Below are 27659 nucleotides of genomic sequence, written 5' to 3' on the forward strand. Positions count from 1 at the left end.
AACTGTTTTGAGTTTAGATGATGTTCCTGCTATTTTGAAACCTCTATCACATGCATATGTTACTTTTGTACCAGGCAAAAGATATGGTTTATTAGGGTTTTGGTAGGTTATGGTGACCACCGCATTTGACAGGCGTTCCGGGCACTCCCGGCACTTCAGATCTGTCACAATACAATTAAATAATTAAAGGATGTAGATATAATCTGATGATCCTAACTGCAAGAATACTATACGTGTAAGAAAAAACATTTCTGTCGACATAGTTCATCTAATCTGGGCTTGTTTAGGTTTAACGTTACTAAAGCAAAATTTTCCACTGTACACAAAATACGTCCATTATTGAGACACCTATTTTGAGAAGTTGGGCACAGATTACTGCAGAGAAACAGTAAAAATAGGAAGGTAAATACGAACAATATTTTAACTGTATTTTGCTTGCACATATATGTTTAACAGCCTAAACATAGTTATATGGTTTATTGACATTATAATAAACTTATTGAAATGCCAAAAAAGGAGTTACTGGTACTGTTGACAAATATTAGCAGGGTAAAATTTCAAAAAAAAATTCAAATTATCTAAAATGAACTACTTGAATGGAGGTTTGATTGCATTGTGTCTGTTTTCAAGAAAATTTGTGATTTCCTGGACTAAGACCAGTCATTTTTAATCAGTTAATCTGATTAGATAGGGTTATTTGATAAATTTCAATTGTAAGCATGACCAAAATAACTGTATTACCCTCCGAGCAGGTGGTGCCTCCAAAATCTGGTGTACAGGTACATGTAAAGCCATTAACTTCATCCTGGCATGTGCCATCATTTTGACATGGATTACTTTCACATCCATCACCTAACAGTTGACATAAATTAGAGGCTTCTTGCTTCATAATAGTTAACAATCTATCATGCATAAAGTTAGAACTTAATTACTCCTATGCAATACCTTCACAAGTTGGAGTTTTTGCAGACCATTTACCCAAATGACAATGAACACTTCGGGCACCAACTAATCGCAAGGTATTGTCACATGCAAAAGTCACCATACTTTCACTCCGATGGGTGATGGAACCACCAGTAGGTGGTGTAAGATGGCTACAAGCTAAAAAAACATTAAGTGTTTTTTTATAGAATTGTGAGGACATAGTAAAATAATTGAAACAAAACTAACATGTAGCTATTTGTCTTTGTTTAATTTGTCAATTTTGGTGGAAAATACATTACTTTAAGTGCATATAAAAAACCTAAGAATTTTCTAGTTAGCTTGTAGTATGCTGATATTTTTAACACTAATTCACTATTAGTGCACATAAACACTGACTGTGCAGGCTGTACCCATCAATCAGTAAGCAATTGCAGAGAGTTAGAACTGGACAAATAAAAATAACGCAAAAATAACTTTGATTGCAAGGTCAGAATGTTTCTGTTTATACATTCTAACCATGTAGTCAATGCCAACAAGCAAATTCTTGTCTTTAAGTTATACTTACGAATTGGAACACAAGAAAGAGATTGAGGAAACCAAGTTCCTTTAATGGTGCATATGACATTTCCCTGACCGTGAAGTCTATATCCATTGTTGCATTCAACTCGAACCACAGTGTTGATAGCATACACATGTTGGAATGGAACAAGGTGACCATTTCGCACAACAAATTTTTTTACATTTTACTTCTGCAAATCAATAATTATTCCTGAGAATGAAAATTGTGAAATAAATCCGCTAATTCTTGCAAGCACTGAGGCTTTTTTTGTTTTTAATCTCTTGTTGTTCTGCATTTTATACACAGATGATGCTGTTCAAAGCGAAATATATTTGTCTTAAATAACAAGCTGACAGATTTTAACCTACTGGAATAAATATTTCCATGTTTGTGGTAAATCTGCATGCCATAACCAATACAGTTGCATACTAGCATTTAAATTAAATCAAATCAGAAAAAAAATAACAAACCAACGCAGCTGGGTTGTGAACTTGACCATTTTTCTGTTGGTAAACACTCAGTGTTGTTTGCGCCTTCTAACCGATAACCATGCCAGCATGTGAAAGTAACTGAGGTTCCCATTGGATGGCCCACACCTGTCTGTAAACTTGGTTGCATTTCACCATTTTCTAAATGCTGTATTGGGGGACATTTCTTAACTGAAAAACAATATTCCTTTAAAAATTACAGGATAAAAAATTTTACATGCATAAACAAGGTGCAGTATTTAATTCGCCACAAGTTTATTAACTGAGAACAGTTTTTAATTCACAGCAGTTTGACGTATCCTACTAAACACTTACCCACACATCTTATAGTATCAGGATTTGTACTCCATTTTCTTCTCGAATTACATAAAACTGTTTTGAGTTTAGATGATGTTCCTGCTATTTTGAAACCTCTATCACATGCATATGTTACTTGTGTACCAGGCAAAAGATATGGTTTATTAGGGTTTTGGTAGGTTATGGAGACCACCGCATTTGACAGACGTTCAGGGCATTGTCGACATTTCAGATCTGTCACAATACAATTGAATTAATTAAATTGCAATTGAATACAATTTAATAACAGATAAAAAACTTATTTCTGTGGATATGGTTCATCAAATCTGGACGTTTAGGTTTTTTGTTACTAAAGCAAAATTCACAACTATTTCCACTGTACCCAAAATATGTCCATTATTGAGACATCTATTTGTAGAAGTTAGGCACAGATATTTACAGATAAACAGTAAAATAGGAATGAAAAAAGGAGTTACTAGTACTGCTGACAGTTATTGGCAGAGTAAAATTTTAAAAATTTAATAAAGGCAAATGAATTCCTTGAATGGAGGTTTGGGCGCATTGTGTCTGTTTTCAATAAAACTTGTAATTTCCTGGACGAAGACCAATCATTGGCAATAAGTTAATCCAAATTTATAGGGTTATTTGATAAATTTCAATTGTAAGCATGACCAAAAAAACTGTATTACCCTCAGAGCAGGTGGTGCCTCCAAAATCTGGTGTACAAGTACACGTAAAGCCATTAACTTCATCCTGGCATGTGCCATCATTTTGACATGGATTACTTTCACATTCATCACCTAACAGTTAGTTGGCCAGTTATGGTATACCAACATTGTTTGTTTTGAGAATAACACAACAGAAATTGCGAAAAACTTGGTTGCTAGTTAATTAAATGCCCTCACATAAAACAACTTTTTAGAACAGGGTATTCTACGTTTGCTCATTTTTTAATCATTGACCAGATACTTACTGCAAGCTTCGTCTACTGCAGGCTGCAAGCACTACGATTTCGTATCGACATACGCTATACCGCATGACCCAAGAAAATATTGTGTAGCCTTATTACGATTAGCTTTAGGTATACCCCAATATTTGAAAAAAACAAAACGCCTCTTTTAGTTAATTATCTCTATCCCGTGCATAAGGCCCAACCTCACTTACACTAAGTATCGATCAGAAGAGATAAGCTGATAATTGTGCGAACAAAGAGCACTTTTATCTATATGTGTGTGACGTAATTTGTGACTTACTTCGGTGATGTGATTTACGGCCAATCCTGCTACAAAACAAAACATTTTTTGTTATGAAAGAGCACAACCTCGGTCATGATTCAATAAAATGCTTATCTCAGAAATTTCTCTGCGACATTTCTAGCATTTCTTATAACACCAAAAATCACAAAAAATGGTGGATTTACTCATTACATGTTGTGCGGTGTAACCGCTTAAAGATAAAAAAACATTTTTACTGGAAGCTATTTGCAATTGGTAAGTTTTGCTTGTTTTTCCATTGATAAAACTAACTCAACATATACTTGTTGTCAGGTTAATTGCAGACATAATTCTTTTATCTTCACAACACACAATAATAGGAATTGAACAAAGTTTTTACTTGGAACCGTTGATCGTTTCTTCAATCCAGCTCTGCATCTCCGCAACATCTGCGTAGTAGCCAGGATACACAAAGCCATCTATTTCATCCCTAAGAGCACATTCAATTCCAAAACTGACAATCCCCATTTGTATCCAATAACTTTCGCCAGTTTGGGAATCCAAGCGCTGTTACAAGATTTTAAACAAATAATATATACATTTGTATTTAAACTTCATACGTATACGGGTATACCAAAGAGTTCCATTAGGCATTTCAAAGAACCTTAATAAAATAAAGCTTTACTTGGTTTATGAGCGGCCCACCACTGTCTCCAGTACACGCGTCAGACAGAGTTCTTGCAGTTGTTGGAGATCTGGCACAAATCATGCGGTTCGTGTAACTCAAAGCCTGTCTTGTTGTTCGCGTGTGACGTTGGATTCCTTGACGACACCTGATCAAAACAGCAATAAAAAGTATCGTCTTTGTCTTGATTGATGAAGTTATTTTTAACCACAATAATACTTTAGACGAACAAATCGTTACCAAACTCTTGGAAAAAGGCCATAAATGTAAAAATGGAATATTTTCATACATATTGTCTGTTATTATAGGACACAAACATATTTAGCTTTTTTGTATAAAGTGACGAGTGGTATTTACACTGCATCTGGTTGTAGTTCTTGCGTGGTTTGCTGCAGAATGTTTGGTATGGTTTGACTTTGATAATTAGTGTGTCCAAATCCAGTTACTACGACTGTTGTTCTGTTTTCTCTTTCACCTGTAAAGTGCAACCCGTTTTTACGTGAAAGACATTCTGAATTAAAAAAATGGTAAATGTTAAAAAAGCTGAGTTAAAAAAGGGGAAAGCGCGGTTAGAATTTAACATATTTTACCACAGGCAGCTGAAGAAAATTGTTGGACATACTTAGTCCGTTACTGTGTATGATGGTTCTGTTTGGAAGATTACTCCAAGGAAGACACACGGGACGAATGTACGGAGATAAGGGGATTGTTCCATTGAATTTCGGCCTTTCTTTTGTGGCGAACCAATCCGATTCATTACGTAAAAAACGAAGCGAGACTCCGATTCTAATCTGAAAACGGAGGTCCGTTTGGATAATCCTGTACGTTTCATAAGAAAAGTACCTTTGGTATAGGTACTTCATGTAGAGAATGCAAAAAGCTGTAGGAGATACGTTTACGCGCATCTTATTTCTCTTTAATCTCAAATCAAAACATTAAATGGGTCAGGTGAATCGTATAATAACCAGATATTTTACTGTACACATTGGTTTACGTCACGCACGAATTTTTCCCAACTTTAAAGACGATAATATTGCCTAGAACGTACCCTTCATTGTACTGACATAATGTTTGTCACGGAAAGCAAGAACACAATATTTACAGGATAAGTTTACATCCAATAAACTTTCTTCATAAAGTATGATCAAAGTAAACGAACAAACCCGTTTCAATAAACTCACCAAAGCAATATCGTAATCATAATTGATTCTCAGCCCCCCACGAATCTGTCGATCAAATCTTGGATGAAGATATATTTTCCTTGGTGTAAACAGTTCAACTGCAGAGTCCAAATTTTTTATCAAACTGGGGCGTTCATGAACACCTGTCAATAATTATCGGTTTAACTCCAAATGTTTTTGATGCATGGCTTTAATTTAAAGGTCATAATTTTCTTGAACAATCATAATTAAACTAAATAAGTAGAAGATCTTTAAATGCACAACTGTATTTGTAAAGAGGAATTATTTTTTAAGACTTCAGAGGCAAACTGGCCCCTCACTTGGTACAAGATGTACCAAAAACTATCGCACAGATCATCCTGTAAGAGTGAAAAATTAACAGGAACGACCAAATTTGAACGCCCGACAACACCACGCACTGTGTAATTTGATCTCTTGTGATGGCGGATGTAATAAACGTCAATAGCGAAAGTTGGCGGCGCGCAACGTTCAGCAAGGAGCTATAAAATTCTCGCAGTGCACCAATCGGAGATTTCCTGTTGGTGGATTTTGCTGACGGCGTTAATTGTTATGAGCTTACTCCCGACACTTCGATAATATGCTGTTGCAAAACCGAAATCTAAGGATTTAATTTAAACCACTTGGCGGTATTTTCGTAAATTAAAAATTGCATCAACGTTTATCAATGATTTAATTGCATGCATTTGCAGGGACTGTGACGATCACAAGTACATCAGTCCCCGAAGATAAACGTTATTTATTCTTACTTAGCTGCATAAAAGTAGTGATGTTCCCAGTTCCAAATTATCCGGCCCGGCCGGATCCGGATAGTTATTAATCAAATCCGGCCGGATAATTTGGATCCGGCAGTTTGTTAACACTGATTCGTGTATTATGGCAAAAATGTTTGATTGCCAAACAGAATGCTATGTTAAGGTTAGCCTGTCATGAGTGGAACAAATAAACGTGGGCATTTATTAATATGGTATAACACGTCACGAAAAACCTTAATAACAAATAACAGAAAAATCTTACGTCGGCGAGTATAACAGATTGGGTCCCAAAAACGAGTAATTTGCGAATTGTTTGTACGCTTTTAGGACAAAAATGCTTTCCCAACTATCCGGTAAAATTAAGTGTATTATCCGGCCGGGTCCGGGTATTGAAAATTGGTCAATATCCGGCCGGGTCCGGGTACCCGGATCCGGCGCAACACATCACTACATAAAAGTACGGAGTTAACTAACCGACGGCGACAACTAAATCTTCGATGTGTTCGATGTCTTGATATTCGTCAAACACGTGAGCTGCTGTGAGAACCCACTGTTTGTTAATAATAGATCCACCACCCCTTACACCGAGATCGTCGAACAGCTGTGAATGTAAACATCAACTCCACGTAATATATTGTTGATAATAAATGGTTGTATAATTGTCTTGGTTGCTATGCACTTATAACATACAGGAACTGTTTCCGGAGACAAAATTCGAGACATTTCATACAATGGCAAAGATACTGAAAAGTAACTTACTCGAGGGTATGAGTTTCTCATAATGAGCACCTGCCAAGGCCAAGTGTGCTGTTTTACTGATATTCCTCCGACTACTCGCCCGAAACCGCGCTGATGTACGATTGTGTTGATAACATTTGATTGGCCACAAATCTTTAGATCTGTTAGAGTTACGTTTAATAAGGAAACAACACTAAAGTTATTAAAAAACAATAGAAACATGTTATGTTTGATTTATTCAAAATTACTACCGTATAACTTTTACGTTCGAATCCTTTTGCCAAACCTTCTACGTTTAGGATAAAACTGATTTTGTTGTCACTTTACCTGTACAATTTACATTAGCTCGTGTCCATTTTTCTCTTGAATTGCAGAAAACCTGGGGACCAATAGGTGTCATTCCCGGAGGGCACGCATATTCAACGAAGTCACCGTGTCTAAAGTTTGAATTCACTTGAACCAAGCCACGGTCAACGAAACGCATCACACTGTAACCCACACTGCCTCTGGCCGGTGGTGGCGAATTCCCACAGGTGGCCACTTAACAATAAGTAGCGAATGACTTTACTTGAACAGAAACTATCAAAATTGACTTTTAATTTGATATTTCCATCGGGGCGTTATTAAAATGTTGGTTGGTGTAATGGTTCTCAGCGCCTTTTTATAAACTTTTTCTCTCTAGATAAACAATCGTCATTCTCACTTGGATTAAAGCAGGACATCCCACAGTGACCGTCACAAGCACATCGTTCCCTTCCTTCACACTCCCTGTTATACACACAAGCTTTTCGGCATGGATAACCCGCCAAACTCTCGTTTCTTCCGGGACATGAACCTAAAACATATTTTTCCTATAGTTGCGCTAGTTGACATAAACACTTCACGCACTCCACTTTTGTTCATTACAGGGGCGTATATCCAGGATGATCACATCAAATAAAACTTTGGGGCAATGTGCTTGACATTACCTATAATTCTGGCCTAAAACATAATTGTATTCCAGAAAAAAAAACAATGATTTTCTTTGGGTGTAAAATATTATTTGCATGCGAGACATTGACTTTATGATAACTTAATTAGACTTTCGAAGCAAAGTGTAACACACAGCACTAGCCCAAAGACGCCCCCAGCTGTTGTATTGGAATTTTCAGCAAAATGCTCGTAATTCCCCACAAACTTGAAGAGCATACACTTATTTTCCGAAATGAAAAACTTAACTTAATAATTTACTTTGATATGATTTATTTATCTTCAAAATTAAACTTTATACCGCATCTGGCAAAGACATATGATTCATCCTCGTTGTTGCTGCAATCTCCAACGCCATCACACACTTTGTCGACGCTTAAACAAAGATCACTGTTTGGACATCGAAACTTGTTGTTAGAACACGGCCCTGTTGCGCTGCTACCTGCTGACAATAGGGATATTGAAAATTTAAATTATACCCTGTCTTCAATTTGCCAAGTGGTCAGCGTAACATTAAAGTAATAATTTAGTAACGCTGCACCCGGTTTCAATGAATAGTTCATTGCTGGTATTTGTGTGATGAAAGAAACAAAATTATTTCCCCCAAACCTCTACTTGATCCACGTGCAGGCTCTTTATGGCATAAAGCACTTTAGGCTGTGTAGCCAGTTTTTGTTTAAATCACTTATTGTTCAAGGAGATAAACTAAACCAATATCCGTCTTCACTTCAAAATTAAACATCTTGCTATGGTCGCGATAATTCAGGCTGTAATCGAATCGTGTAATGGGAAAATGAAAACTTTGTTTATCTGTGGTTACTTACGGCTGAAAAGTGACTTTAACAGCAAGACAACCAATATCCAAGTCTTCATCCCGAGGAATCAAACTCAAGCGACAGAATGTCAGTTATTTTGTTGGGAACAATTCTTTTTCTGCTTATCTGTTGACCTGCTTCCCCTAACAATATGTTAATCATGCACAAAAACACCACTAAACCTACAGATTTTGATTCTAGTTATGCCTCAACATATCTTACAGAGCTAGGCTACTATTGGCGAAACTTGAGGAGCGGAATTTGTATTTATGTCTGTTGCTGTCCCACATTGCTTAAGAACGCCAGGCATGATTCAGGAAGTAATCGACGATACTTTTAAGTTAACAGTTAACATCGTCGCAAGGCATACCGCATAACACTGGTTCTGGTTGTTTTGTTGAAGCGATTCCTGCGCGTGGCTTTTTAGGAAGGGAAATTTCCAAATTACTTTTGTCTTCGATTTGTGTTGTTAAGCATATCTGTCAAATACGTTTATAAAGCTCCACATTCAGCTGTAGAAGAAACGTAAGAAATATAATTCATTGATCATATTATAAGCAAAATGGAGCCAATAATGTGAATTGGCCGTTTGGTCAGCAAAGTCGTCTGATAATCACACCAGCTGCACTGATGAGACTTTGTAGGTCGAAACAGTAGCCATCTGTATGCAGCTCACACAATATGTCATTAAATTTGTTCAAAACCAAACTTTGACGATATTTATTTGTTGATTAGCATTTAAAAAAAAATCCAATATTCCGATCAGCCACATAAAGTATTACAAGCTGTAAGAATACGAGCTTTCGTGCCAATTGGAATTTTCACATTTTCATGTTTGCGGCACATAAACTTGTGTGTGAAAAAATACCGTGCAAAATTATTAGTCAGGTGCAACCTTTTTCCACCAGTAGAGGGCAGGCAATAGTTACAGACAATGGTTCAATTATGGAGCTTCCACTGTGAATGCTTTCTTGGTAATGTATTTTATTATCGCTAACGTGTTGGCATAAAAATCATTTTTTTAAAATAGGATTGCAGAACAAAAAGTTTAAGAAGCACCGAGCTAAATAACACATGTGTTAAAATAAGTAGAAACTGTTTGACACCGGTTGAGTGGTCGCGATGTAATTAATGTGGCGATAACTTTATATGATCGCGGTAAGGACATCACGAATTCTCGGATTTGCCGAAAAAAGGAAAATTTCAATTGTTAAGATTGAAAAAAATAACACACAGAGAGCTGACAGATGAAAGACGGACTCCTTAGGAAAATGTAGTGATTTAAAGTTATCAAGCAAATAGAACCAGGCTATAAAGAGTAAAAAAGCGTAATGTTTTTACATTGGTATCTGTACTGTTTAAACAACAAAAGTAAACTATTTTATTTTGAGGAGTTTCTCGAGAAAAAATTCTTTGCTGTTAACATGTGATATTCTTAACTCCTTTAGTTCATCTGATAAGAAGGTCAAGACACCGGGAGAAGTTTACTTTGATAAAGGATAGATTGTTATTCATGAATAGAACTTCGTCGTGTAACCAATTCTTTTGAGCTTGAGTGAGTCCATCGCAAGCGCCATGGCAATTAGCATTGGACTGAAGACTCGAGGAAAGCTGCCTCTGTCGAGCGCGAAATACCACTTGTTACAAGCTCGGTCGATTCCCTTTGGTATCACTCCATTGGTTAGAAAAAAAATGAAGTGGCCCTTGTATTTGGGTAATGTGCAAATTTGTACCGCTGCATCAGTCCAACATGCAATTTTTAAATTGTATCGATTGCTCAAAACAAATACAATTCTTCTTTAGAGGTTGAGGTTTATTTTTGAAAAACTTTTTTTCGGGGAAAGTTGTATAATTTAGACCCTGCGTGTAATTCGGATTCTCCCCTTTAAAAAATATACGATGACAAAAAAATCTTTTGTACAGCTTGAAAGAAAATCTGATAAAACGCGAAAGACAGGCGAGCTGAAACTTCCGCAATCTGGTAGTTACAGATAGAAATACAAAGTACGTTAATTTTGCATTTGTTTCAGAGATCAAACTTTATTTCATAACTGTATGTTGTATATCCAAGTGGGCATGATTTTTGCGTTATATAACTGTTACTGCCTTCGGTATATTAAGCCGAATATGATATTGCTTTCCGAGAGTAAAGTGGGTGGAAAAACTGTGTAGAAAGTTGTGTAATTTGGACCTGTATGATGTGTGTAATTTGGCCCGGGGCCACAGGAACTGATATCAATTATGTATTCATTATTATCAGAACACATTTTACACATGATCTATAATATTAGTCATATCTGAATAAAATATGTTATTGAAATATAGCTAACAATCAACTATATGTTTTTCAGCATTATTTTTAACTACCTGTTGATATAAATACTAATGAAAATTAAAAGTAAAATATCTTAAATTATTTGGGAAACTTAAAAATACAGAATAAAGAAGATAAAAATAAGGTCCAGTCATCTTGTTACAGTAAAGAAGATGGTTAAAGTATCTGCATTTTATTAACACAGTGCATCTTGTAGGTCTAGAATTGCAACCTCAGTTTGTATCTACTGTCTCATTTTATGCATTTGGTATTGCAAAGTCTTTGCATTATAGTATTGTTTTTTATTCTCTAGGTTTTTTCGCTATTTCAATTATTTTTCTGTTCTTTTTTTTATTGAATAAAATAAAATATTGTGGAAATGTACAAATAATGGGGACAAAATATTTATGTAAAGTTGTCATCACTTCTTAGAAACTGAGTGGAAAAGAAATCGCATGGACTGTAAGTGTTACAATTTGTACACGCTGCTGTTCCAAATTATACACTAGGCATGTAACACTCGTTCCAAAATTTCCAAATACTAATTATTCCGCACATGAAAATAACAGGATTCTGTTTTTTTGCTTTTAAAGAGTTTAGATGATAATTTATCAAATCGTGTTAATAACTCTTTTGGTGAACATCTGTATTTTTTGAGATTTAAACCGAAGTGGTCCAAATTAAACGACTTTTCTATCCTCTGCTACCTAATGTTTTGACAAATTTCTCAAACCCTTGACACTTCCGGGTGTTTTGATAATCGGCTTCATGGATCATATCAAGCAGTTCTGGCATGTCGAATGCCATATGTATGTATGTATATATAGGCTATGTGTATTGCTTTGGTAGTTATAATACATTTTTTTGGGTCGGTAAATGTCCTGCTGTGTAACTGAGAATAATTTTGTCACAATGCAAAGGGTTTTGTATGGGGTCAGTGTTAAGTTGTTTTGGACAGTTTTAGTGTTGGTTTTGGTCAGGCAGTTCGTTTGAAGGTGTTGTGGAAAATCTAGAGTATCAAAATGTTGAAGGGCATTTATGTGGAAAATTGAATCACAAGAAATCCCCTGATTCGTGATGTTGTGTCAGTGTCACCACTTAACAAACTGACCTAGTAAAAATTCATTGCGAGAAGACTGCCTAAATCGCTTCCTCAGGGGCATATTATGTGTCTTCTTTATTTTCAATCGCTCAGAAAAGCAACATGAACTTACTAATCACATACAATTGCAGTTAATCGTTTATGCATTGCAAATGCTTTTAAAGCATAACAAGATCGTTTTCTTTTATGTAAAAAAAAAACTTCGACAGCTATTTTCTTCATATTTTATCACTTGGGAATGACAGGTTGATGAGGATCAACTGGTGGGTATTCTTGACACGATGTTGAGTTAAGAGCTGTGTCCCAAAAACCACCGAACACACAAAACCGGTCCAGCTTACCAACAAGAGCCAGATCTTCATTAATGCACTAAATAACACCATACAATAGTGTTAAGGGGTCAGTAAATATCTTTTTGCTGTTTTCATATTTAAGTGCAGGACTTTATGTTCAGTTTTGCGGAGAGTACAAGCATACCTCCAGTTTAATGAGCGATCCCGGTTGAAACCCATGATCGGCTAATTCGGCTTTAGGTCAACAATTGCGTCGTTATGACATTTTTGGGGGATAAGTGCGCCACCAGGTAAAGAAAGTTAAAAACCACATTCTTAATGCCATAAAATGTCAACCTTGCTATTTATTTTAGATTTAATCCACTATAATTGCGCTAGACCTGTCATCGGTTCGTGTGACTCAGGTGGCTGTATTATTTTAATTGCCGTTAAAATTGCGGTTTAAAAACCTTTGTCGAAGCCAAGAAAGTCAATGTGTCGCTTTTTGTTCTTGCTTTTTACTGTCTCATTAATTGTCACTGTGACCAACCCACTTAGTGAGTGGGTTTACTGACGTGCCCGCTGGTTAGGGTTTGTATTTCAATGAGCTGACAGTGGAAAAAAGTCCCTCCTTAAGACTTATTGTTACGCAACACACGTAAACAGGTTGCGCGCTTGTCGTCGGTAGAACGAACTAATGGTGAAGTCAAGAGACATCTGTATACAATTTGGCTTGCACAGGGCGAGAAATCCAAGTTTAAGTAAAAGACAAAAATACTTTACTTGTCAACGAGAGGGTCAGTGCACTGTTTAACGAGAATTCGCCGTCATATACTTAGCGTTAAAACCAATCCTACCTGATTTAATGCAATTAACGACGATTTTGGCTACCTGTGCCTTAAATTAAAGTATATGAAATATCACACTAGTATGTTGGTAACGAAGAAGACCATTAATAATTTGAAGTGTTAAATTATCACCTTTAGGTGAATTTGAGCGCCAGGAGGAAACATTTGACCGTTTTCGGACACGCTCACACCATCTGGAAGATCATCAGGTTGAATCGTGCAAGAAATCACTGAAATTAGATTTAAGAGATGTTGGTTTGCAAAATTGATGTATGTAAAGCTCACTAATTAAAATTCTTGTTGCCAATGATTACAAAGCATGACTTAAGTCCAAGAATGCAAAAAAATACAATGATTTTTTGCGCAATCCATTATTCAAGAGACACCTTGGGTTGTGCAACATATTGAAATCAGCATTTCGCTCAATGAAAAAAATCGTTTATATTTTGCAATTATCCAGATTATGCGCTTATATTTCGAAAATAATCTGTTATGCGGTTTGTGATTTACCATCCCACTTGCAATTAAACAGATATATATGGGTAAACAGATTCTAGGAATATGGTTTTCTAGGTATATGGGTCGGACGTTGACCGAAGTTGCTAATCGCTTTTTTAACCACACTAAGAATAAAGCTACGCCTACTAGTGAAAATCAACCGCAGAAAACCACCAAAGGGATGTTCGACGCACTCGTACGAAGTATAATCGAAAGTCCACAACATTCCTGGCAAACAGGTTATTGTAGGGGGGTGACCCTCGGCAAGTTGAAGAGAGGAGTTTTTACACTAAAGTTGAAATAACAAGAAAATGTCGTTCAGCTAACATAACTTTAAAGCCTAGTTTTCAGAAACAAAGAGGCCGCAAATTAACTGAAAAAACTGTCAATGTCTTGTATTACAACTGGGTTCAACAACCAAAAAATAAATGAATGAATTACTCGCAGTTCAATGGATTTTCCAACTTTCCAAAGTTTTTCGTCATCAGGTTGCAATTCTACTCCAACTACATCTACATCGGGTGATAAATCGTTGTAATAAAACACACAGGGTCGCCCTAAAAACGAAAGTGTTTGTTATCGTTATACATCGCAAATGAAATACATTTCCAGCAACATAAATAATATAGGGTGCATGTTCGTAAGAGCACTCCAGTACATAAACTTAAATACATGGGAATTAAAGTTATTCCATTCAGAGAGAACAAAACCTTCCTTGTAGGCGTATAGGTGTTGAAATACCAAAGGAAAGGTTTTTTTTATCCGTAAATCTTGTTCCTAAACAGAATTGTTTCCACACTGAATTTGGTTTTTCCACCAATTCGAAATATACTAAATTAGCCCTTTGTACCCTACCATGTGAAAATAAAGAAAGACGATATGTTGAGATTACGTGTGTAAATACAAAGCAAGCAATGCAGCTATTGTTTAGAGATGGTATGTGCGTACTCAAGCCAACATTATCAAGTTCTGTTACAATAAAACCAACAAATAAATATTCTGCGTGATAAAAGCTTTAATTTCCAAGTTACCTTCACATGTCGGCAATTCCCGCCCCCATTCACCGCTGTCCAAACAGGCGGCCTTTCTCCTTCCGAGCAAAACGTAACCGTCAGCACAACTAAATCGGAACAGGCGACGACTTGGATGAGAGATTCGCTCAGAACGAAGATGGGGAGATTGGATATTACAGTTGCCTGCGTTAAACACTGTAGGTTAAAACTAAACGCAGAAGACTTCCACTTTTACCTGGCAACTTTAGATCAAACACATAAACCAAACAACATAAGATCAGGTTGGTTTTTGTTTGTCCAAAAGTGCCGTGTCATGGTTTTTAAATTACATGTATGGGTCATTATTTTGTGAATAAAGAATTGGTTTGTTCTGCGTTGGGAGACCATGTAGTGACAAGATATCGATTTTATTACCAACGTCTTCGAGAGGATATCCAGTAGATTTAGGAATTGACTGAGTGGTGGCAACTGTGCTTGTAGTTGTTGGTAAAATTTCTAAAAATAAGTTTCACCATTAGGAGATTCTCATTGCAAGATGAAAGTCACTTTATGTATATATGTATACATAAAACGTGGTAAATGGAATGTAAGGTTGCACACTTTTGGCAACCAAGATATCCAGTTAGGCTAAACTTTATCACCATATTTGTAGCATATTATTCAAACTCGCCCGGTCGCGTATAATATGATTTTTGTGTAGGAAGTAACTAGAAATCGCAAATAAACGCATATTGTAGTATGAGTGTGACCTTCTCTATTTTGTTTAATTATTATTTTTTTTATCATACTGGGATTAAAACCAGGATGTCCTGGGCACGAATCCTGATCTTGGTTTATTCAAGGTATATGGGTCAGATGTTGACCGAAGTTGCTAATCGCTTTTTTAACCACACCAAGAATAAAGCTACGCCTACTAGTGAAAATCAACCACAGAAAACCATTCTCACCAGAGGGACGTTCGACGCACTCATACGAAGTATAATCGAAAGTCCAATACATTCCTGGCAAACAGGTTATTGTAGGGGGGTGACCCTCGGCAAGTTGAAGAGAGGGGTTTTTACACTAAAGTTGAAATAACAAAAAAATGTCGTTCAGCTAAAATAACTTTAAAGCATGGTTTTTAGAAACAAAGAGGCCGCAAATTAACTGAAAAAACTGTCAATGTCTTTTAATACAACTGGGTTCAACAACCAAAAAATCAATGAATGAATTACTCGCAGTTCAATGGATTTTCCAACTTTCCAAAGTATTTCGTCATCAGTTTTCAATTCTACTCCAACTACGTCTACATCGGGTGATAAATCGTTGTAAAAAAACACACAGGGTCGCCCTAAAAACAAAAGTGTTTGTTATCGTTATACATCGCAAATGAAATACATTTTCAACAACATACATAATTAAGGGTGTGTTTTCGTAAGAGCATTCCAGTACATAAACTTAAATACAGGGGAATTAAAGTTATTCCATTTAGAGAGCAACAAAAACTTCCTTGCAGGCGTATAAGTGTTTAAATATCAAAGGAAAGGTAGGATTTAAAGGCTTAAAATTCCTAATCTTTTTTTTTATATTTTTATACCTCCGCTGTGTCATTTACACCTGTCAACTTTCAAATACATTTCTACTGACAAATCGCAAAAACACCTTGACATGATGGAATTTCATGTGACCACCCATCTGTGCAATGTATTTCATTGTATGCAGGTGTTTTGTATCCTGGCGCACAGATCACCCGCACCCTTGATCCATATTTCCATCTGTCTGTGCTGTTTTCATGATAATCCAGAAACTCCAAGCGACCATTGCTTGGCGTTTCAAGTGGAGGGCAAGGGGCGTGGCATGAAGCATTATTGGGGTGGACATCCCACAATCCTCCAGGCCCACAATGATATTTCCTCACGCCTATTAAGTCTTTTTCTGGATCAGAACACTGCAACAAATTGTGTTTTGGAGTTGATTTTAATAAAAAATTTTTCTCAAACCTGTGGAATTATTTTGCAAAACCCTCTGTATTGACAAAAACTGTGATTCAACTAATTAAAGACAATAACCTTTTTTATTATCATACAAGGGAAGTATTTTCAATATTGTTAAAAACATCTACCTACTTGTAATGTGATACTTTCACCACCAAAAATCCACTCCTCATCTAATGAAACATTATCATATCCAACAACTTCAACCCCGTCTGACAAAAAAGTGGCTTCCAACAGACAAGGCATAGCTGATAAGTAAAACAACACTACAGTGAAAGCTATTTGGGGTTTGTTGCCTCATAACCTACGTTTACAGGTTGTTTGAGGATCAGACCACCCGCCTGCTTCACATGTAATGTATTCTATAGTCGGTCGATAACCTTTACTGCAATTTAACTTCATTCTTGCTCCAATTCGTCGATTCACTGACTCTTGGTCAAGAAATAGAAAAAAACCGTTGGCAGGATTGTTTACCAACCTGCACTGAAAAACTGCAAACAACAGGCATAAGATTTCAATCTAAATATTAATGCCTAACATTGTTGTATGATTCCTAATTAAGATATCATTAAGAATGGCCTGTATTTGCAACTATTTCCCACAGTGACACAGACTTCCTTTTTTGTAAATAACAAGTTTTAGGGTGCTTGAATTCAAAATGTTCAACAAGGATATTAACCTACCTTATTATATAATTACTTTACAACCAATTTTACTTACCATTGCAACTTGGAGCTGCATTAGTCCAACCATCCTCAGTACACAGACTTTCAGGAGAGTTGGGTAGATAACCCTCATTGCATTGCACTGTTACTTGTGTTCCAACATCATTTACATACAAATCCCGGCCATTATACAATAGTCTTCCATTTTCAGGGAGAGGTAATTCATTACAACTACTGGCTAAAGGCAAAGGAAATAGGTATTTCTTACAAAATGACAAGTGGTGGCCACTGTAGCCAACAATGATCTAATTAATTGTACCACACAAATTAAAGCATTTTCATTGATAGAAAAATTTATAAAATATGTTTATGACTATGTTATGTATAGGCTAATAGAACCACAACATATTTTATTCAATGTGTTACTTACAAATACATCGTGGTAACTCATCTGACCAGTCTCCTCTTTCTGTGCATGTGATGACTTTATTCTCGCTGGGAAGATAACCTTCATCACAACTTACAAAAATTGTGGTTCCAAATTCAAAGTCTGAAGCTTGCGTTTCCATGTACTGTATGCTACCATTTGGTGGATTTTGTAATTCTGGACATGTGAGCACTAAATCAAAGAGTTGATGTGGTAAAAATCAATAAAAAAGAATGTCTTTACATTTGTGAAAATCAATAAAAAATAAAATTTGTAGTATACATACAAAGTCTAGTTTGGTTTTAAAAACTTGCTAATAAAGCAGCACCTTGCTCACAAACAGTGCCATAAAATCCAGGAAGGCACTGACACATGCTGTCTTCATGACATGTAGCACCATTCAAACATGGCAAGGAAGCACAAAAACTTATACCTGAAATGATAAGAATGGAAATTCACATGGTATAAAAATTGTGTTTCATGCTACAATAGTATAACAACGAAATTGAACTTACTGCTTTCACAATGTACACCTGTGTAGCCCGCAGGGCAGACACAAGAACCTATCGCATTACAATGTCCACCATTCAGACACGGACAGTCTTAAAAGAATGTTTTTAAAATATAACATAAATCTATTGGAAAAGTGTTCATTTGAAAAACCTCTTTCACAGAGAATTTTTTTAGGATGTGAGCAGTCTCCGTTTTTCCAACATTGCGACTTTGTCCAAGCGGGCAGAATCCAGCCACACTTGTAAGTAGACATGGAGGTACAAGAACCAGAAGACCGAAGAACAACTCGTAAACGCCAATATTCAAACTTATAAACACTGTTGTCCAACCAGTAACGAGTCCATTGATTTCGATTGTATGTTTGCTCCAACCCAATCCAATAAAAATCTTAAACAAAACAATAAGGTTTATCCTTCTTGGACATTAAAAAACATGAAACAGATGTTTTTACTCACCATTGTCAGTTTATATATACAGGTATTTAGATTTTTGTATTAACAAAGTTATGGTATCAAAAAAACTATCCTTGTACTCAACTTCCCTGTGGAAACTGGTAATTTTGTACAAGTTGGCCTTTTTCATATTTAAAACATTGATAACTATTGTTAACTTTTGCTGATTCAGATATTATTTTCAAAAATAACTACCAAAAAACGTTTTTTTTTAAAAAAAAAAAGTTGGCCGAAAAATGCTAAAAAAAACATAAACACTACCGGTTAGTGTTGAGTCCATATGATCTCCAATGGCTATAAATACATCTTTTGTTTTTATCATGACCATGCTAGCACCATAACTTTTACAGTGAACTTTGGCCTGTGGCTGGCTTTTTGTTTCGTCAAAAAACAAATACTCTTTTCCATCATGAAACAAAGTGGAACTTGGATCTGAAACAACAAACATTTGGTATCAAATATGTTATTGTAGTCTCTGTGAATTGTGAAATAATAAAAACAACACCTGATAATGGACTGCATGGTTCATTTTCACAGTGTTTTTTTTCTACATTTTTCCCCCTGCACATGACAGTATTAGGAGGTGAATTCGGACATTCCCTTCTCCTTAATTGAAACCCAGAGCCACATGTGGAAGTGCAAGGACCCCATAAGTTCCATTCACTCCAACTGTTCCACATTGGTTGCAATGGTGGTTGGGGTATTGGCACAATTGGTTTGGGTTCAGCTGGTATTTCTGAATTGACTAACAGTAAAATTGAGTCAGTTTATTTTCTACAAAACATAACATTAAATTGACATAATTTTATAATACAGCAGGTGATGCTGGCAAGAGGTTAAAGGAAGATAATTGCATTATTTCTGGGAGCAAGCATTTGCTAATTAATTTCTGTAATGCAGAATGCAACACAAAACATTGTGGAAAATGTAAAAAATAATGTTTTTATCTTATGCTCAACAATACATGACATACATTAGAGCAGTGTTTCTCAAACTTTTTCCAATCACGTACCGCTCATTTGTTTTTTAATACACTGCGTACCACCGTATTACTATACCATAACTGTTATGACATACCACCAATGAATAACAATTTAGCCAACATCACCAGTTGCTTGGTTTTCTTTATTGTGCATTTGTGACGCAACAGTATCAACGTGAAATTGTTGCACAGTTGAATACACGATGTCAGAATTACTTTAACAGTGCAACAATTTCACGTTGATACTATTGCGTCACAAATGCACAATAAAGAAAACCGACATCATGTATTTGCAGCGGTTTTGGCTTCTTCAAAGTGCGGCAAATTGTATAGAGTAGACTAAATCGCGTACCACTTGAAAAGCTCTCGCGTACCACTAGTGGTACGCGTACCACAGTTTGAGAACCACTGCATTAGAGGGTTCTTGCTCCATAATAGTTAACAATCTATCATGCATAAAGTTAGAACTTAATTACTCCTATGCAATACCTTCACAAGTTGGAGTTTTTGCAGACCATTTACCCAAATGACAATGAACACTTCGGGCACCAACTAATCGCAAGGTATTGTCACATGCAAAAGTCACCATACTTTCACTCCGATGGGTGATGGAACCACCAGTAGGTGGTGCAAGATGGCTACAAGCTAAAAAAACATGAAGTGTTTTTTTATAGAATTGTGAGGACATAGTAAAATAATTGAAACAAAACTAAGCATGTAGCTATTTGTCTTTGTTTAATTTGTCAATTTTGGTGGAAAATACATTACTTCAAGTGCATATGAAAAACCTAAGAATTTTCTAAGTAGCTTGTAGTATACTGATATTTTCAACACTAATTCATTATTAGTGCACATAAACACTGACTGTGCAGGCTGTACCCATCAATCAGTAAGCAATTGCAGAGAGTTAGAACTGGACAAATAAAAATAACGCAAAAGTAAATTTGATTGCAAGGTCAGAATGTTTCTGTTTATACATTCTAACCATGTAGTCAATGCCAACAAGCAAATTCTTGTCTTCAAGTTATACTTACGAATTGGATCACAAGAAAGAGGTTGAGGAAACCAAGTTCCTTTAATGGTGCATGTGACATTTCCCTGACCCTGAAGTCTATATCCATTGTTGCATTCAACTCGAACCACAGTGTTGATAGTATACACATGTTGGAATGGAACAAGGTGACCATTTCGCACAACAAATTTTTTACATTTTACTTCTGCAAATCAATAATTATTCCTGAGAATGAAAATTGTGAAATAAATCTGCTAATTCTTGCAAGCACTGAGGCTTTTTTGTTTTTAATCTTTTGTTGTTCTGCATTTTATACACAGATGATGCTGTTCAAAGCAAAATATATTTGTCTTAAATAACAAGCTGACAGATTTTAACCTACTGGAATAAATATTTCCATGTTTGTGGTAAATCTGCATGCCATAACCAATACAGTTGCATACTAGCATTTAAATTAAATCAAATCAGAAAAAAATAACAAACCAATACAGCTGGGTTGTGAACTTGACCATTTTTCTGTTGGTAAACACTCAGTGTTGTTTGCGCCTTCTAACCGATAACCATGCCAGCATGTGAAAGTAACTGAGGTTCCCATTGAATGGCCCACACCTGTCTGTAAACTTGGTTGCATTTCACCATTTTCTAAATGCTGTATTGGGGGACATTTCTTAACTGAAAAACAATATTCCTTTAAAAATTACAGGATACAAAATTTCTCATGCATAAACTTTTTAGATATTTTTTGAGCAGTTTTTTTAGGTGCAGTATTTAATTCTCCACAACTTTATTAACTGAGAACAGTTCTTAGTTCACAGCAGTTTGAAGTATCCTACTAAACACTTACCCACACATCTTATAGTATCAGGATTTGTACTCCATTTTCTTCTCGCATTACATGTAACTGTTTTGAGTTTAGACGATGTTCCTGCTATTTTGAAACCTCTATCACATGCATATGTTACTTTTGTACCAGGCAAAAGATATGGTTTATTAGGGTTTTGGTAGGTTATGGTGACCACCGCATTTGACAGACGTTCAGGGCATTCCTGGCACTTCAGATCTGTCACAATATAATTAAATATTTAAAGTATGCAGATATAATCTGATGATCCTAACTGCATGAATACTGTATGTGTCAGAAAAAACACTTATTTCTGTGAACATGGTTCATCTAATCCGTGCTTGTTTGGGTTTTATGTTACTAAAGCAAAATTCACAACATTCTTCCTGTTCCCAAAATATGCCCATTATTGGGACATCTATTTTTTGAAGTTAGGCACAGATATTTGCAGAGAAACAGTAAAAATAGGAAGGTAAATAAGAACAATATTTAAACTGTATTTTGCTTGCACAGATATGTTCAATAGCCTAAACGTAGTTACATGGTTTATAAACATTATAATTAACTATTTGTAATGCCAATAAAAAGGAGTTACTGGTACTGTTGACAATTATTGGCAGGGTAAAATTAACAAATAAATTTATTTTTTCAAATAGGCAAATGAACTCCTTGAATGGAGGTTTGGGCACATTGTGTCAAGAAAACTTGTAATTTCCTGGACGAAGATCAGTCATTTGCAATAAGTTAATCCGATTTAATAGGGTCATTTGATAAATTTCAATTGTAAGCATGACCAACAAAACTGTATTACCCTCAGAGCAGGTGGTGCCTCCAAAATCTGGTGTACAGGTACATGTAAAGCCATTAACTTCATCCTGGCATGTGCCATCATTTTGACATGGATTACTTTCACATTCATCACCTTAACAGTTAGATGGCCAGTTATGGCACAGCAACATTTTGTGTTTAGAGAATAACATAACAGTAGCAAATGCGAAAAACTTGGTTACTAGTTGATTACAAGAAGCCCTCACATAAAACAACTTTTTAGGACAATTAAGGGTATTCTACGTTTGTTCATTTTTTAATAATTAAAACTAAATACTTACTGCAAGCTTCGTCTGCAACTGTTATATCATCCAAGCTGACAGTGCCAGATGTTGCCACAAATGACACTTGTCTGCCTACTCGATTTTGTTTTACCGTCAATTCTCCAGGCACCCATAGACTGTGAGATACACGATCCCTCCAACTGCATTATAAAAATCTTTAGCTGCAAAAAATGAAAATACGCAACTGTTGCATTGTTTTGGATATCAAAAACATTACCGTATAGTCCCAGATATCTTCAAGACCAAATGAGAGTTGGCAGAGTCAAGTTTGTAAAAGAAGTTAAAGCACTTGTCATTGCCTGATTGCGGGATTACTGGTGATGAAAGCGATTTTTCACTGGTGTAAGCAGAAGCATAAACAACATAACCTGCAAGGCAATTTCTAACTCTTTATATCTAAAATACGCATTGGTAACAACTAGTTTGTTTGAATGCAAAAGAATGAAAATAACACCTCTTCTGTTATTGCGATCAGTTCGTGTGTAACGGCGTCTCCAACCTTCTAAAGGACTAGATGTGTATCCACAAGTTGGACTGTGGAAATTTTCAAAGTCGCAATCCAAATGAACTAGTGAGAAAACGGACAAAGAGTAAAATACGTGTTTATCTTGATAGTTGGTTGATAGCAGTTACCATGGCAAATGGCAGACCCTTCCCAAATGGCATCGGCATTACAAACGGCAAATGAGCTTCCAGTGTTTCGAAATCCCTCGTTGCAGACAAATCGAACACGTGACCCGAAAACGTAATCTACGCCGCGATCATCCACTCGGCCATTTGGTGGCGCAATAGGAGTATTGCATCGCCTTACTTTAAATATACTTAAAGTGTATAAGGCAACAAAATGTATCGTTGCAATGTCAAAAATAAAGCTTTTTTGACATGAAACTAGAAGGTTTGACGAGAACACACCACTAGAAAGCACTACGATTTCGTATCGATATACGCTATACCGCATGACCCAAGAAAATATTGTGTAGCCTTATTACCATTAGCTTTAGGTATACCCCAATATTTGCTGAAAACAAAACGCCTCTTTTAGTTAATGATAATTGTGCGAACAAAGAGCACTTTTATCTATATGTGTGTGACGTAATTTGTGACTTACTTCGGTGATGTGATTTACGGCCAATCCTGCAACAAAACAAAAACATTTTTTGTTATGAAAGAGCACAACCTCGGCCATGATTCAATAAAATGCAAATCTCAGAAATTTCTCTGCGACATTTCTAGCATTTCTTACAAAAAATGGTGGATTTACTCATTACATATTGTACGGTTTAACCGCTTAAAATTAAAAAAACATTTTTACTGAAAGCTATTTCCAATTGGTAAGTTTTGCTTGTTTTTCCATTGACAAAACTAACTCAACATATACTTGTTGTCAGGTTAATTGCAGACATAATTCTTTTATCTTCACAACACACAATAAACTAGGAATTGAACAAAGTTTTTACTTAGAACCGTTGATCGTTTCTTCAATCCAGCTCTGCATCTGCGCAACATCTGCGTAGTAGCCAGGATACACAAAGTCATCTGTTTCATCCCTATGAGCACATTCAACTCCAAAACTGACAATCCCCATTTGTATCCAATAACTTTCGCCAGTTTGGGAATCCAAGCGCTGTTACAAGATTTTAAACAAATAATATATGCATTTGTATTTAAATTTCATACGTATACCAAAGAGTTCCATTAGGCATTTCAAAGAACCTTAATAAAATAAAGCATTACTTGGTTTATGAGCGGCCCACCACTGTCTCCAGTACACGCGTCAGACAGAGTTCTTGCAGTTGTTGGAGATCTGGCACAAATCATGCGGTTCGTGTACCTCAAAGCCTGTCCTGTTTTTCGCGTGTGACGTTGGATTCCTTGACGACACCTGATCGAAACAGCAATAAAAAGTATCTTCTTTTTCTTGATTGATGAAGTTATTTTTAACCACAATAATACTTTAGACGAACAAATCGTTACCAAACTCTTGGAAAAAGGCCATAAATGTAAAAATGGAATACTTTCGTACATATTGTTTGTTATTATAGGCCACAAACAAATTTAGCTTTTTTGTATAAAGTGACGAATGGTATTTACACTGCATCTGGTTGTAGTTCTTGCGTGGTTTGCTGCAGAATGTTTGGTATGGTTTGATTTTGATAATTAGTGTATCCAAATCCAGTTACTACGACTGTTGCTCTGTTTTCTCTTTCACCTGTAAAGTGCAACCCTTTTTTACGTGAAAGACATTCTAAATTTAAAAAATGGTAAATGTTAAAAAGCTGAGTTAAAAAAGGGGAAATCGCGATTAGAATTTAACATATTTTACGACAGGCAGCTGAAGAAAATTGTTGGAGATACTTAGTCCCTTACTGTGTATGATGGTTCCGTTTGGAAGAAACGAATTATTCCAAGGAAGACACACGGGACGAATGTACGGAGATAAGGGGATTGTTCCATTGAATTTCGGCCTTTCTTTTGTGGCTATCCAATACGATCTGTGACGTAAAAAACGAAGCGAGACTCCGATTCTGATCTGAAAACGGAGGTCCTTTTGGATAATCCTGTACGTTTATTATGAAAAGTACTTCTGGTATACTTTATGTAGAGAATGCAAAAAGCTGTAGGAGATACGTTTACGCGCATCTTATTTCTCTTTAATCTCAAATCAAAACATTAAATGGGTCAGGTGAATCGTATAATAACCAGATATTTTACTGTACACATTGGTTTACGTCACGCACGAATTTTTTCCAACTTTAAAGACGATAATATTGCCTAGAACGTACCCTTCATTGTACTGACATAAAGTTTGTCACGGAAAGCAAGAACACAATATTTACAGGATACGTTTACATCCAATAAACTTTCTTCATAAAGTATAATCAAAGTAAACGAACAAACCCGTTTTAATAAACTCACCAAAGCAATATCGTAATCATAATTGATTCTCAGCCACCCACGATTCTGTAGATCAAATCTTGGATGAAGATATATTTTCCTTGGTGTAAACAGTTCAACTGCAGAGTCCAAATTTTCGATCAAACTGGGGCGTTCATGAACACCTGTCAATAATTATCGGTTTAACATCAAATGTTTTTGATGCATGCCTTTAATTTAAAGGTCATAATTTTCTTGAACGAACATAATTAAACTAAATAAGTAGACGATCTTTAAATGCACAACTGTATTTGTAAAGAGGAATTATTTTTTAAGACTTCAGAGGCAAACTGGCCCCTCACTTGGTACAAGATGTACCAAAAACTATCGCACAGATCATCCTGTAAGAGTGAAAACTTAACAGGAACGACCAAATTTGAACGCCCGACAACACCACGCACTGTGTAATTTGATCTCTTGTGATGGCGGATGTAATAAACGTCAATAGCGAAATATCGGCGAAGTTGGCGGCGCGCAACGTTCAGCACGGAGCTATAAAATTCTCGCAGTGCACCAATCGGAGATTTCCTGTTGGTGGATTTTGCTGACGGCGTTAATTGTTATGAGCTTACTCCCGACACTTCGATAATATGCTGTTGCAAAATTAAAATAAATTTCAACCGAAATCTAAGGATTTAATTTAAACCACCTGGCGGTATTTTCGTAAATTAAAAATTGCATCAACGTTTATCAATGATTTAATTGCATGCATTTGCAGGGACTGTGACGATCACAAGTACATCAGTCCCCGTAGATAAACGTTATTTATTCTTACTTAGCTGCATAAAAGTAGTGATGTTCCCAGTTCCAAATTATCCGGCCCGGCCGGATCCGGATAGTTATTAATCAAATCCGGCCGGATAATTTGGATCCGGCAGTTTGTTAACACTGATTCGTGTATTATGGCAAAAATGTTTGATTGCCAAACAGAATGCTATGTTAAGGTTAGCCTGTCATGAGTGGAACAAATAAACGTGGGCATTTATTAATATGGTATAACACGTCACGAAAAACTTTCATAACAAATAACAGAAAAATCTTACGTCGGCGAGTATAACAGATTGGGTCCCAAAAACGAGTAATTTGCGAACTGTTTGTACGCTTTTAGGACAAAAATGCTTTCCCAACTATCCGGTAAAATTAAGTGTATTATCCGGCCGGGTCCGGGTATTGAAAATTGGTCAATATCCGGCCGGGTCCGGGTACCCGGATCCGGCGCAACACATCACTACATAAAAGTACGGAGTTAACTAACCGACGGCGACAACTAAATCTTCGATGTGTTCAATGTCTTGATATTCGTCAAACACGTGAGCTGCTGTGAGAACCCACTGTTTGTTAATAATAGATCCACCACCCCTTAAACTGCGATCGTCGAACAACTGTGAATGTAAAAACCAACTCCACGTAATATATTGTTGATAATAAATGGTTGTATAATTGTCTTGGTTGCTATGCACTTAACATACAGGAACTGTTTCCGGAGACAAAATTCGAGACATTTCATACAATGGCAAAGATACTGAAAAGTAACTTACTCGTGGGTATAAGTTTCTCATAATGAGCACCTGCCAAGGCCAAGTGTGCTGTTTTACTGATATTCCTCCGACTACTCGCCCGAAACCGCGCTGATGTACGATTGTGTTGATAACATTTGATTGGCCACAAATCTTTAGATCTGTTAGAGTTACGTTTAATAAGGAAACAACACTAAAGTTATTAAAAAACAATAGAAACATGTTATGTTTGATTTATTCAAAATTACTACCGTATAACTTTTACGTTCGAATCCTTTTGCCAAACCTTCTACGTTTATAAAACTGATTTTGTTGTCACTTTACCTATGCAATTTACATCAGCTCGTGTCCATTGTTTTCTTGAATTGCAGATAACCTGGGGACCAATAGGTGTCATTCCCGGAGGGCACGCATATTCAACGAAGTCACCGTGTCTAAAGCTTGAATTCACTTGAACCAAGCCACGGCCAACGAAACGCATCACACTGTAACCCACACTGCCTCTAGCCGGTGGTAGCGAATTCCCACAGGTGGCCACTTA

At 36.2% G+C, this 27659-nt stretch overlaps 3 protein-coding genes across 19 annotated transcripts in view; all 3 read right to left on the reverse strand.

The window, feature by feature from the left end:
- The window catches only part of LOC145912937 (sushi, von Willebrand factor type A, EGF and pentraxin domain-containing protein 1-like), a 34708-nt gene that overhangs the window by 5644 nt on the left and 1405 nt on the right, over nt 1-27659 (reverse strand). The window contains exons 4-22 of the mRNA XM_083000407.1: nt 27443-27655; nt 27140-27279; nt 26857-26983; nt 25584-25726; nt 25035-25197; nt 24759-24876; nt 24402-24549; nt 24125-24291; nt 23776-23801; nt 23301-23477; nt 23122-23235; nt 22885-23035; nt 22665-22807; nt 22367-22477; nt 21559-21774; nt 21198-21386; nt 20737-20919; nt 20192-20347; nt 19226-19465 (exon numbers count right to left, since the gene is read on the reverse strand). Coding sequence (XP_082856533.1) covers nt 19226-19465; nt 20192-20347; nt 20737-20919; nt 21198-21386; nt 21559-21774; nt 22367-22477; nt 22665-22807; nt 22885-23035; nt 23122-23235; nt 23301-23477; nt 23776-23801; nt 24125-24291; nt 24402-24549; nt 24759-24876; nt 25035-25197; nt 25584-25726; nt 26857-26983; nt 27140-27279; nt 27443-27655 — 2925 coding nt within the window. The remainder of the gene's footprint in view (nt 1-19225; nt 19466-20191; nt 20348-20736; nt 20920-21197; nt 21387-21558; nt 21775-22366; nt 22478-22664; nt 22808-22884; nt 23036-23121; nt 23236-23300; nt 23478-23775; nt 23802-24124; nt 24292-24401; nt 24550-24758; nt 24877-25034; nt 25198-25583; nt 25727-26856; nt 26984-27139; nt 27280-27442; nt 27656-27659) is intronic.
- On the reverse strand, nt 967-8787 carry LOC145912940 (uncharacterized). 2 transcript variants are annotated; one of them, XM_083000410.1, is made up of 17 exons: nt 8653-8787; nt 8130-8270; nt 7563-7694; nt 7187-7399; nt 6881-7020; nt 6596-6722; nt 5349-5491; nt 4790-4958; nt 4525-4642; nt 4168-4315; nt 3883-4049; nt 3522-3550; nt 2958-3068; nt 2287-2502; nt 1954-2142; nt 1490-1673; nt 967-1101 (listed from the first exon to the last, which is right to left on the reverse strand). In XM_083000410.1, exons 1-16 carry the CDS (start codon nt 8699-8701, stop codon nt 1585-1587), a joined length of 2181 nt encoding a protein of 726 aa, XP_082856536.1. In that variant the 5' UTR covers nt 8702-8787; the 3' UTR covers nt 967-1101; nt 1490-1584. The 2 variants fall into 2 exon arrangements, with proteins under 2 accessions (XP_082856536.1, XP_082856535.1); XM_083000409.1 differs by having other exon boundaries at nt 8130-8273.
- Nucleotides 11794-27659, reverse strand: part of LOC145912932 (uncharacterized) — a 100276-nt gene continuing 84410 nt past the window's right edge. For 9 of the 16 annotated variants that reach the window (XM_083000401.1, XM_083000389.1, XM_083000402.1 and 6 more), the window contains 10 exons: nt 16796-16911; nt 16332-16617; nt 15905-16020; nt 15638-15752; nt 15105-15185; nt 14709-14873; nt 14119-14234; nt 13825-13966; nt 13312-13409; nt 11794-12428 (listed from right to left, as the gene is read on the reverse strand). In XM_083000401.1, coding sequence (XP_082856527.1) covers nt 12288-12428; nt 13312-13409; nt 13825-13966; nt 14119-14234; nt 14709-14873; nt 15105-15185; nt 15638-15752; nt 15905-16020; nt 16332-16617; nt 16796-16911 — 1376 coding nt within the window. In that variant the 3' untranslated portion in view covers nt 11794-12287. Of the gene's footprint in view, nt 12429-13311; nt 13410-13824; nt 13967-14118; nt 14235-14708; nt 14874-15104; nt 15186-15627; nt 15753-15904; nt 16021-16331; nt 16618-16795; nt 16912-16971; nt 17155-17383; nt 17567-17758; nt 17948-18083; nt 18189-18270; nt 18358-27659 lie in introns of all 16 variants that reach the window. The other 7 variants (XM_083000383.1, XM_083000394.1, XM_083000393.1 and 4 more) reach the window with 7 other exon arrangements.

Source organism: Ascidia mentula, chromosome 9, assembly GCF_947561715.1.
Source record: "Ascidia mentula chromosome 9, kaAscMent1.1, whole genome shotgun sequence".
Lineage (NCBI taxonomy): Eukaryota > Metazoa > Chordata > Ascidiacea > Phlebobranchia > Ascidiidae > Ascidia > Ascidia mentula.

What these genes read in the sequence shown, in the direction of transcription:
- LOC145912940 (XM_083000409.1), bottom strand. Translation starts at nt 8,701, where the DNA reads ATGAAGACTTGGATATTGGTTGTCTTGCTGTTAAAGTCACTTTTCAGC. An exon ending in GAACTACAACCAGATGCAGT is followed by an intron (nt 4,316 to 4,524) that starts GTAAATACCACT and finishes TGTTTTGATCAG; the next exon opens with GTGTCGTCAAGGAATCCAAC. An exon ending in AGGCACCACCTGCTCTGAGG is followed by an intron (nt 2,503 to 2,957) that starts GTAATACAGTTT and finishes GTATTGTGACAG; the next exon opens with ATCTGAAATGTCGACAATGC.